Source organism: Chinchilla lanigera, unplaced genomic scaffold (genome assembly GCF_000276665.1).
Source record: "Chinchilla lanigera isolate Chin_1 unplaced genomic scaffold, ChiLan1.0 scaffold00022, whole genome shotgun sequence".
NCBI classification, from domain to species: Eukaryota; Metazoa; Chordata; class Mammalia; order Rodentia; family Chinchillidae; genus Chinchilla; species Chinchilla lanigera.
This window is the reverse complement of record NW_004955423.1, coordinates 26,957,914-26,968,940: the sequence shown is the minus strand read 5'-3', so window position 1 is coordinate 26,968,940 and position 11,027 is coordinate 26,957,914. Positions and strand designations below refer to the sequence as shown.

The following is an 11,027-nucleotide window of genomic DNA, read 5'->3' as shown; positions in this document are numbered from 1 at the left end:
CTGGCAAGCGCAAGGTCGTGAGTTCGGTTCCCGGTACCGGAGAAAAACCGAAAAACCAAAAAAAAAAAAAAAAAAAAAAAAAAAAAAAAAAAAAAGAATGCCATAGCTTTTCTGTGGGAATTGTGTGAAATAATCTATTTGGAATTTAAAAATCCTATATGGGTGGCAACAAGTTTTGAGTAATTATATTTGAACATAAAAGGATAATTATGCTTTAAGAATTTTATATCCTCTCTTATTAGTTTTGACCTTATAATTTGAGTAGAAATAGTCATGACAATATGTTCATTTTATTTGATTTTAAGAACTACCTTATGTGATTGTTCACATTTTTACATATTGACAAATTATGGCATTTTATTTGTAAATAACATTTCAGAGTTCTAATTTGTATATCTCAAGCCAAATTAGGTAAAAAGAAAAATGATTTTAGTATTCTCCCCTTATCAGAGTTGGATTACTTATGGAATATAGGGTGTTTTTATTATTGCAGTATTACTGGTAATACCTACTTTGTATTAGTTACCTCCAGTGTACAGAACACTTCAGGATTCGTTCATTTGGTTTTATAGCAGGTTGAGTAGGCAGAGTGAGATTCCCCTTCATTTTTTTTTTTTGAGACCAGGCAGGCTGGCCTTGAACTTGCTTATGTAGCCCAGGCTGACCTCCAACTCACACAATCCTCCTGTCTCAGCCCCCTGAGTGCTGAGATTACGGGCGGGCGTGCGCCACCACACCCAGCTCCCTTTGCTTTTAAATGTGAAAAATGGTGGGAAGATTGTGATGTAATCTGCATCTCAGGACAGTCATGGTAATCTGTTACCTTGCTTGACATTTCCTTACCTGTCTGTATAATTTATGTTTTTATTTTGTAGATGAAAATAAAATGTTAACTGCAAGGTCAGGATGCACAATAGAAGATCGTGTAATTGCGGGAAATGTAGAAGAATTTCGTAAAGATTTCATTTCCAGGATATGGCTGACCTACAGGGAAGAATTTCCTCAAATCGAGGGCTCCGCGCTGACGACAGATTGCGGCTGGGGCTGCACTCTGAGGACGGGCCAGATGCTGCTGGCGCAGGGGCTCGTCCTCCACTTTCTCGGCAGAGGTAAGTCATTTCTGGGGTTATGTTTTGTTTGTTTTTTTGAGTTTGTTTAATTTGAGTTTGTTTAATGCATGAACTTCAGCATGCATGCTGTATAAAATTCTCTCAGGTTAGTTTCTTGACTCCCTGTGGTTTTTAAAGTTGTAACTAATCTAGCATTTTATATTTTTATTGAACTGGGCCATAAAAGGCTTATGTGTAAATTTTTATGACTGTCTTTTCAAAACTGTAGAATAATTTGTTATTCTTGTGACCATAGTGAGTTACATTAGTTTAGCTCTTAGTAGCCTTTGCATTTTTGTGCTATATCCTTCTCTTTTGGTTCAACTCCTTGGAGTATCTTTAGTTCAACTCCTTGGAGTATCTTAAGTCCGGGGCAGTTCAACATCTGTCACTTTGAAAGCTAGTATTTTTTAAAGTTTGAGAGTCTTTATTCTGGTTTATCTATTTTATCTCTATGTATTAATAATGCTTTAAAATTTTTATTTTCATAAAAATGTCTCATCTAATATTAAACTGATTAGGCATAGTCTTAATAAGATCATCATACTTAGTCTTTTAAACCCTCAAAAATGTCATTGATACTTACATATATCTTTTTATTCCTAATGTGCCACCTTCCTATTAGTCCATTTTTTTTTTTTTTTTTTTAAAGAGTAAAAGAAGGATAACATAATAATAGGGGGGACTTAGCAAATTACAGACAAAATGGTAGGAAATTATCAATGGTTATTGTTTTACGTATTGTTATCTACAAAATAGTTTCTCAGGAAAACAAATAGACAAATAATAGTGAGTTAGAGACAAAAGAGGTGGGAGATTATCAAGAGTTGTTGTACTATACTTTGGTATCTTCAAAGTGGCTCTATTAGTCCATTTTTATAGTGTGTACATTTGTAAGAGGACTTTAATTTACCATTTTGGGCCACCATCTCTGCTTGTTACTAAACATTAATCAGATTTTTAAAGTGTTAGACAGTATCTTTCCACTCCGTGGCAGATATTTAGTAGCCCTTCTGTAGATACCATTAGTGAGATTACTTAGAAAGTTTACTTAAGAGTGGTATGAATAATGCAGGGAAAAGTAGTTTTGTGGGCTGACTTACTTGCAGTCTTGGCCAATCATGAGTAGGAATTGGAATATTTATAATAGTGTTGATGAGGTCTTTGAACCTACCTTACTAACCTACCAGTGAAGTAGTGGGTATATTGCATTTTCAAACAATTTTTAGATATTTGTTTCTTAACTTTTTATTTACTAGAGAATTTTTATTACTCTCTTAAAGGAATTAAGTTATTTGAAGGAATGTTTTAGAAAAATATTTTGAAAAAATTTAAAATTGCTGTGGTCATACTTCTTTTAATGTGTAGTCAAACAAGTCTGCTTTCTGAATATATTCACTCCTGCGTGCTCTTGAGTGTGTGCGATTGTGTGTCCTGGGCCCTTCGCAGTCAGGCCTGGCACGGATGAGCAGTGCGATAACGGAGCAGAAGTCTTCATTTCACCTGAGCAGTGTCTTACAGAGGAAAGAAACGCATACACAGTTTGCCATTTGGGCCTGAGTTTACTATTTTTTCTTTGTCTTTAATTTTTGTGTTTCCTGATTATGTATAATAGGTTCTAGCTTTAGACATTTTGGAAACTACAGAAAGTTCTGAGAATGACATGACCATTCAGGTTTAAATGTCATGAGTACTGCTGAACTGTCTCTGTTCATACCTTTAGTTTTTTAAGCCGCTTTATTGTGGTAGAACTTCCATCCTGTAAAGTCACATATTAGAGTGAGTGCTTCAGTGGTTGTTGTTGTTTCGAGCAGCGCTGGGGAACCAGCCCAGGGCCCCACACATGGCCGACAAGCCCTCTACACTGAGGTGCCTCCCCGGCTCTAAGTGTATTCAGAGAGTTCCATCGGCATAATTTTATTCTTATTATTCTTATTAATCCTTTCATGTAGAATTGGGAATTGAACTCAGGGCCTTTGCACTGAGCCACATTCTCTAGCTCCCTCCTTTAAAATCATCATCACCATCATCAGGGCCTCAGGGCCTCAGTGAGTTGCTAAATTGGGAAACTTGGGAACTTTCTGCCTCAGCCTCTCAGAGTGCTGGGATTACAAGTGTCCAACACCATGCCCAGCCACCGTAATTTAATTTTAGAACATTTTTATCATCTCTCAGAGAAACACGGAAGCCATTCCCAGTGTCTTAACTAGCAGCTATTAAGCTACTGTATCTATATCTATATCTATATGTGTATAGATACATATAGATATAGATATAGAGTGAGTGCTTCAGTGGTGGTTGTTGTTTCGAGCAGCGCTGGGGAACCAGCCCAGGGCCATCAGCACCATCATCAGGGCCTCAGGGCCCTCCCACTCACTCCCAGCACCTATCTATATGTATTCATCTTTTCCTCGGTTTTCTGCTTTAGTGGTAAGCCACATGACTTTAGGTACTCTCCACTTATTTTAGGGGAATTGTTAAACTCTATCTGTGTAAAAGATCTGAATACCTTGTTTTGGAACTGCTGTAGCTTGGACCTGGCCTGATGCATTAAACATTGAAAATTTAGACTCTGAGTCATGGACTTCCCACACTGTAAAAAAGTTTACTGCATCCTTCGAAGCATCGCTGTCAGGAGAAAGAGAACTCAGAACTCCAACCGTTTCTCTGAAGGAAACAGTTGGGAAATACTCCGACGACCATGAAGTGCGAAATGAGGTTTATCACAGGAAGATCATCTCCTGGTTTGGCGACTCCCCCTCGGCTGTCTTTGGCTTGCATCAACTAATCGAGTATGGAAAGAAGTCTGGGAAGAAGGCTGGAGACTGGTATGGGCCGGCGGTAGTCGCTCACATTTTAAGGTAAAAGTGTTTCAAAGTCTCACACTGTGAGAGCGCAGAAATGCTGATTCCTGTGGCATGTATGTGTAACTGAGGCTGAACGTCCAGCTGTGTAAGAATGTCCATAAGGGCGCTTTCATTTGCTAGTAGGGAAAAGGGGCGTACTGTGACTCTAGCTATATCTGTGTACTGACAGGTCTTTCTTCTCTTGCTCATAGGTGTAAGATACTCCGAGTCTCTGCGTAACCAGGTTTTCACTGGACTATCTTATTGAAATATTCCAAAACTAACATCTCTTTCAACCTTGGAACATGCACAATGTTACAGTTTTTTTTTGATAATGTAACCTGGAGGCTATCATGTACTGATAGTATAATGAAATGTCAAGAGCTAAAATTGATGTTTTCAGTGTTTCTTTGCACATCAAGTTCTTGTGAATTGTAAATGTATGGGACATGGGACTATTAATATTATAATTATATCACAGTAAAAGTGAAACGCCTGTGACATTCAGGTAGTTAGAAAAAAACGGAAAGTCAAATTTTACTATGCTAACACTTTAACATGCTATTTACTTGGATATTACCCAAGTTTAAAAAATATGTATTATTTGTTGAATGTCCCTTATTATAAATGAATTCATCAGGATGTTATGTAAGTATAGTAAGGTGTGGAAAATTTATTCCACCTATAATCATATAAATTTGAAGTTATTGCAAAGCATTTTTGCATATTGGCATGCTTTGATATTTTATAGGTCAGATGCTTACAATAGGAAAAGCACCTGATATTCTTGGTTGACTTGTCAGTAATATCAGTCCCAACTTCTATGATATTTATGAAAGCATAATCATAGAATCATAGTTTGGACCCTTCCAGGGCTCAGCAAACTTTCTGTAAATGGGCAAATGGTACATATTTTAGAACCCTAAAATATTTGCAGGCCTTATAAGGTTGCTTTGCCCATTTTTCTTTTTTCCTTTTAGCCTTTAAAACTGTCAAAGCCATTCGTAGCTTACGCATGTACAAAAATAGGCCGTGATGGTATGTGGCCTGTAGGCCGTAACTTGCCAGTCCCTTTTCCATACCAACGCATAGCATTCATAATAGAGCATTTTAAATTAAAGAATTAGAAAGATGCAGTTAAATAAAAATATTTGTGTTTTCTCATTATGCATAATTTCCTTTGCTAGATATTGTGATTTTTTTCACATTTGTACCATTGAGCATTATACTCACTTAGAAATACTTTTCATTTTGCAGTTTTACTTACAGAATTCTGATATTTGAAATTAGGCTGTTAATTTGTTCAGGTCCTCTAGGTGTTTTGTTTTGTTTTGTCTGTTTTGTGTTTTTGCAGTCCTAAGTGTCAAACCCAGAGTCTCACACATGCTAAGCAAGTACTCTGCCACTGAGCTAAACCACCAACCTCTCATGTAGGTTTTTGAATGGGGGAAAAAAACGTCAGGCTGTTGCTTAAAAAAAAAGAAAACTTTCATAAAAGTATCAGAGGATAAACAGTAATTTATTCCCAGTCAGTATTATAGGTTAATGTGTGGCAAACCTCAGAGCGTACTGTAAAACCACTGGTTAGAAGATACTCACTGTAGCCAGATGAGTGGTTGGTAGAGATTCTTGGGATGAGTGGGTGGTACTGCTTCGTGCCCAAGACTTTTGAAAATACAATTAAAACTTATGTTTTAATATTCTTTGAGTAGTTTACTACAATATTCGACTTTGAAAGACTTAACCTGATTTCTGATCAACTCAGATGATGGTTTTGGCAGCAGACACATGGGTTCAAAAGGAAGTCAAAAAATGATGGTTTTTGTTCCCCCTTTAAACTAAATCTTCAGTTACCAACTAGAAGTACTAGCCTTTTAAAAATAGTTTCTTACTTTCTTAGAAAAGCAGTCGAAGAGGCAAGACACCCTGAGTTACAAGGAATAACTGTTTATGTTGCACAAGATTGTACAGGTAAGGAGTGGCTGTAGTTCGCTTTTTATCTGTTTATTGGTCATGTGTGTTCAGTCACGGTATCTTGTAAATGAGTATCCATGTAGAGCCCATATCTTGGATGTTTTTGGTCTCTACTTTGCATCCTAGGCATAGTAGGTGCTTATTAGATATTTGTATTGAAAGTATACTATGAATTATTAATTATAATATTAAGATGAATTCTTCAAGTAAATACCGGCATTTAAAATGACTACCTCAGAGGATTAGACAGAAAAGTCAGTGTGGGTTTTCCTGGGGCTGCCTGTGTGCCAGGTCATGTCATCGGTGGCTGTGTCTTCAGGAATGAAAGTTCAGCATTGTCTCAGGAGTAGCTGTGTTTCTCACCACTGCTTCAGGGAGTCCTCTGGCAAGGAGGCAGCCGTTGTCTAGGTTTTTGCACGGCTTTGGATCTCTATTGATGATCAGTGTCGATAATAACTTTGAAACTTTGTTGGGGATAAAATAGAGACCATAACGTTCTTTTTTTTTTCCCCCTGGTACCAGGCATTGAACTCATGATGTTGTGCTTGCTGGGCAGGCGCTGTGCCGCTGAGCTAAATCTCCAGCCGCCCATAACTTTCTAATAAAATAAAATAAGCTACTTCATGGTATTAGGATTTTTACAGAAAACTATTAAGGAAATTAAACAGGTCAATGTCTTAGAAAAATTGAATATACTGGAATCACATTTAATCTGAGGGTATCTACAAAATGTTTAAGGTTATCCTGATACCAGCTAGTATGGAAAGAATACTTACCAAGTATATATGCAGTTTCCTTTGGCTTTTTGTTGAGATTAATTTTCTTTTAAAGAAAGACTGATAGCCATATAAAGATGAAAGTCATAAATTTTCAGATACAATATATAAATTTTGTAGGTACGGTGTTTATTTCTCTAATAGATCTTACAAATAAAATCTGCTGTGTAATACTAATTAAGACTAACAATATGCTTAAACAACTAATTAATATATGAATTTGCTCTTTGTGCTTTAATTTTATTGATCAGCCTTCATCTTTATTACATACACTTAAATAAAAAATACAGAGTTCCTCATTTGTAAGTGGTTTGTGTGATTTGAAATAGGTCTTAAAATTTTTACTATTCATGTTTAAGAACCCTAAATGGAGAATTAATATTAGTATAGTTTTAGTAGACCGTGGGATTAGGAACTAGGTGAAGCAAGAGTCCATCAATGATTTTCCCCCTCTTTAACATTTTTAGAGGTTTTATTTTCCACTTATTTTCTTTGTTTTTATCCTGTACCCTCTTCCTTTGTAATTACGTATCTTTCAGTGGCTTTCAGTACTCAGGACTATGCCACATACATTAAGATTTTAAAAACTAGCCGGCCATGGTGGCGCACGCCTGTAATCCCAGCACTCAGAAAGCTGAGGCAGGAGGATTGCCGTGAGTTCAAGGCCAGTCTGGGGTATATAAGCCAGTTCAAGGCCAGCCTGCACTACACAGTGAGAACCTGCCTAAAAAAAAAAAAAAAAAAAAAAAAAATTATGACTCTACCTCTGTAGTCCCACTTGAGCTGCTCTGAGGTAGTTCATGTTTTTTGTTGGCCCTTAATTGTTACCCACTGGATGTCCCGTAAGTCCTTTAGATTAGCATGTGTAAAGGTAAAATTCCCTGTCCTACCCCTTTCCACTTCCCGTCTTCTCGTGACGAGTAGTGTGGCGCCTACACACAGAAGCTGACTGCTCTGAGGTCAGAACTCGCTCCTCCCGGTGCTCATTGCTCTGGTCTTGCTGTCCCCAGAAGCCTACTCACTGTACTTCTAAAATTGTCCCCGAAATCTGCTTTCCCTTTGCCCTCATTGATTTAGATCACTCCTTTACCTGTAACTTAGACCTTGGATTTTCTTGTCTTTTTATTTCATTTTATTTTTAAAAGTTTTTTCCTTGTCCTTTTTCCTTTCGGTTCATCTGATCAAAAGATGCTGATCATGTCCTTCCCTTATTTAAAAACCTGAAGCTGCCCATTAATTCTAGTCTTGGGTTCTCTTAGCGTATAAAGTGCATGCAGTTGTTTTGTTTTGTTTTTTTTTTTAGTTTTTTTGGTTTTTCTCCGGTACCAGGAACCGAACTCACGACCTTGCGCTTGCCAGGCAGGCGCAAGTGCATGCAGTTGTGCACCGTCGGTCCCAGCCTGCGTTTCCAGCCCTGGCCTGTCTTCCACAGCAAGTGCACTTGGTGTGCTCCTTGGGAATGCTGTTACCATCTTTTATATCCATGGTCCGTGTGTCTTCCTGCGTCTGCTTGGAATGCCCTTTTGTTATTATGCCTCCTGTTAACTTTCATGAGCTCTTCAAGAGCACACTAACTTTCATAAGGCAGGATTAGTTTATTTTTCCTCTTTGCTCTGTAAGATTTTGGAAATACTTCTGCTAGATATTGCACTTGTAATTCACCTGTGATATCACCTTAGAATTACCTCTTTCTCCGTGTAGATCACTGAGGGCCAAGTGGAGGGTGGAGGAAAGGTGTCGGGATCCTCTAGTTGAGAGTTGCTCGTCTGTGTGCCTGTGTAACAAAATCGGACCGTGTCCTTACGCATGTTGTGGGTGGAAAAGCCCCAGAGCAGTCTAGCTGGGTGCGCTGAAGTCGGAACCTTCAGGAGCATGAAGCACATCTGTAACCGGCTGGCCCTCGGCGTGTGCAGAGAGAGGATGAAGGGCACCTGACGAGGCAGAGCCATTGCGGCATTTGTGCAGCTTTGCGCAGACGAGTGCAGACAGGGAAGCTGCTGAGCAGAGCTTGGCAGCACGTCTGCATTTGGGATTGGGGGCAAGAAATGGGATGAAAGCAGCAGAGTTTGTTAAGGAGCTTGTTTGGGAAGAGTGGGGGAGTTCGGTTAGATGGAAAGGGTGTGAATGCAAAGCAAGTTTTGAATAAAAGTAATTTATTATGTACAAAATTTTGCCTATTTTTTTTTTGTACAAGTCCTTCTGCTGTCTGTTTAACTGTTCCACTTCGATTGTGCCATCTGTCCTTCCACCAAAACTCCTCTTCCCAGTAATTTCACTTTGCGGAGTCTGCGCCCTCTCCTCCCTCACGTCAGCAGAGTCAGCAGCGCGTGACACAGCTGACCACTTCCTCCCTCTCCTCCTCAGAGCGCTGTGTGCCCTTGGTCTCCAGAATGCGGCTCTGCAGGTTTCCCATCCACGCCTCTTCTATCCTTCAGGCCCCTTCGCTGGTTCTTCCTCATCTCCTGGATGTCTAAACGTGTTGATGTTTTAGCCTTTAGACTTTGTGCACACACTGTTTGCTTATGACAAAACGGTGCAGGTCACATTTGTAGTTAGTTAGACCTGTGTCTTCAGATGTGTGAACTAAAATCACCATCACCACTTCCACATGATCAGCACTAGACTGTATCCTCTTCTCTTAATCACTGCCTTTGTTTAAGCCCTGTCCCAGCTTGCTGGAAAACTGCGGTGGCTTCCGGACTCTATGCTGTACTCCAGCCCTTGCCCCTGCAGTTCGTTTTCAAGCAGGAGTTGGGCTGTTAGAGCATGGGTAAGATAGGGACATTCTTTCCTAAAAACTCCGTGGTGGAGTTGTAATTTTGCCTTGGGCCGTTTGTCCTGGCTCCTGGCTCTACCGGGAGTGCTCTTCCCCCAGGTGTCTTTCTTGACTTTAAGTCTTGACTCAGTTGTGCTCTCCCTCAGTCCTTCCCGATTCCCTTATTTTAAATGACCTCTCCCATCAGTATTTTCCTTCTGCCTTTCTCTTTGGCTCTCGTCAGAGCACCTGACAGCACCTGACTTACATTTTACTTCTCAGTCTGTTGTCCCCATTAGAATGTCTGCCCATTCAGGGCAGGGGCTTGTCTCTGTTTGACAGCGCCCTCCTTAATAACAACTCAGTAGGGAAAAACTGAGTTCGTCAATGAGGCAAGTGTTTTTAATTTGTTGGGACTTCGATAGTGACATCAGATACGAGATGGTTGGCCAGTGGAAAAGGGTGGAATTAGGGTAAAAATACTTCTGATAATCATTTTTATAAAATTTAATACATATTCATTATGTTTTTCTAAGTTTATAATTCCGATGTGATGGATAAACAGAGCGCTTCCCTGACCTCCGGCAATGCAGATGACAAGGCTGTTATTATTCTAGTTCCTGTTCGACTTGGTGGAGAAAGAACCAACACTGACTACTTAGAGTTTGTAAAGGTATGAAATTAGTGCTCAGTTCTAAGGTGCTACTAAGTGAATGTGAAAAATACAGATTTGCAGTCTGCTTTCTATTACCAGGGCAGTGATCCTTTTACCGTGTACATCGTATAGCATGACATTAGAGATTGTAAATTTCAGTACTGCAAGACCAGAAGCGAGTGTGTGTGTGTGCGTGCGCATGTGTGCGTGCGCATGTGTGCGTGCGTGTGTGTGCATGCATGCATGTACATGCGGTGCACGTGCATGAGAAGGCAGTGCTGTAGGGCAAAATGAAGAAGTCTTGTGTCTTTCTAGCTAATCAACGAGACACAGAATTAACAGCAATCAAAACCTGTAGTGTGGCTACAATTCCATATTCTTTTGTGACTTAAAAATATATGCAAATATGTGCCAGTATGAAATCAGTGGGAAGTTAGACTTACGCAGACAGCGCAAAGGTAGGATCAGGAATGGGTTCCAGCCTTGTTCTCTTTATAGTAGCCATTTAAGGGTTTGTTCTGTGTTGGAGCACGATTCTGTTTCTTGCACCAAAAACCTGTCTAGTTACATTATCTTGTTTCAGGCACCAAGGCATCCAGATGTGACAGAATGACCTTTGAGATGCTTAGTGTCTGATTGCGATTATAGTTCTTATATTATTTTCACAGTTTTAATACAGTTCCTCATATTTCAGGAGTCTGTTTTCCAGGGCAGAGATGGAACTCTTCTTTGAACGGAGTTTTGAGTGACACAGTGATGTTGAAATAAAGTCTCAATCTATCTTCTGTGTGTCGGTCACAGTTTGTTCCCTCCGTGGAGCCGTAATCCCTGCCCTGGTTCCTATGTGTGGGTTGTATAGAGGTGCAGTAGATGAATAGCTAGATTGTGCCAGCCCTAAAAATCTGGAAGCAT

General features: G+C 39.5%; 1 protein-coding gene across 8 annotated transcripts in view; it reads left to right on the top strand.

Annotated features, from left to right (window-relative positions):
- The window catches only part of Atg4c (autophagy related 4C, cysteine peptidase), a 179,444-nt gene that overhangs the window by 24,368 nt on the left and 144,049 nt on the right, over positions 1-11,027 (top strand). For all 8 annotated transcript variants that reach the window (XR_001234058.1, XM_013514382.1, XM_013514380.1 and 5 more), the window contains 4 exons: positions 876-1,109; positions 3,640-3,970; positions 5,856-5,926; positions 9,997-10,133. Coding sequence is in view for 7 of the 8 variants with exons in the window: in XM_013514382.1 (XP_013369836.1) it covers positions 876-1,109; positions 3,640-3,970; positions 5,856-5,926; positions 9,997-10,133 (773 nt within the window). In the remaining variant the exon portion in view is untranslated. The remainder of the gene's footprint in view (positions 1-875; positions 1,110-3,639; positions 3,971-5,855; positions 5,927-9,996; positions 10,134-11,027) is intronic.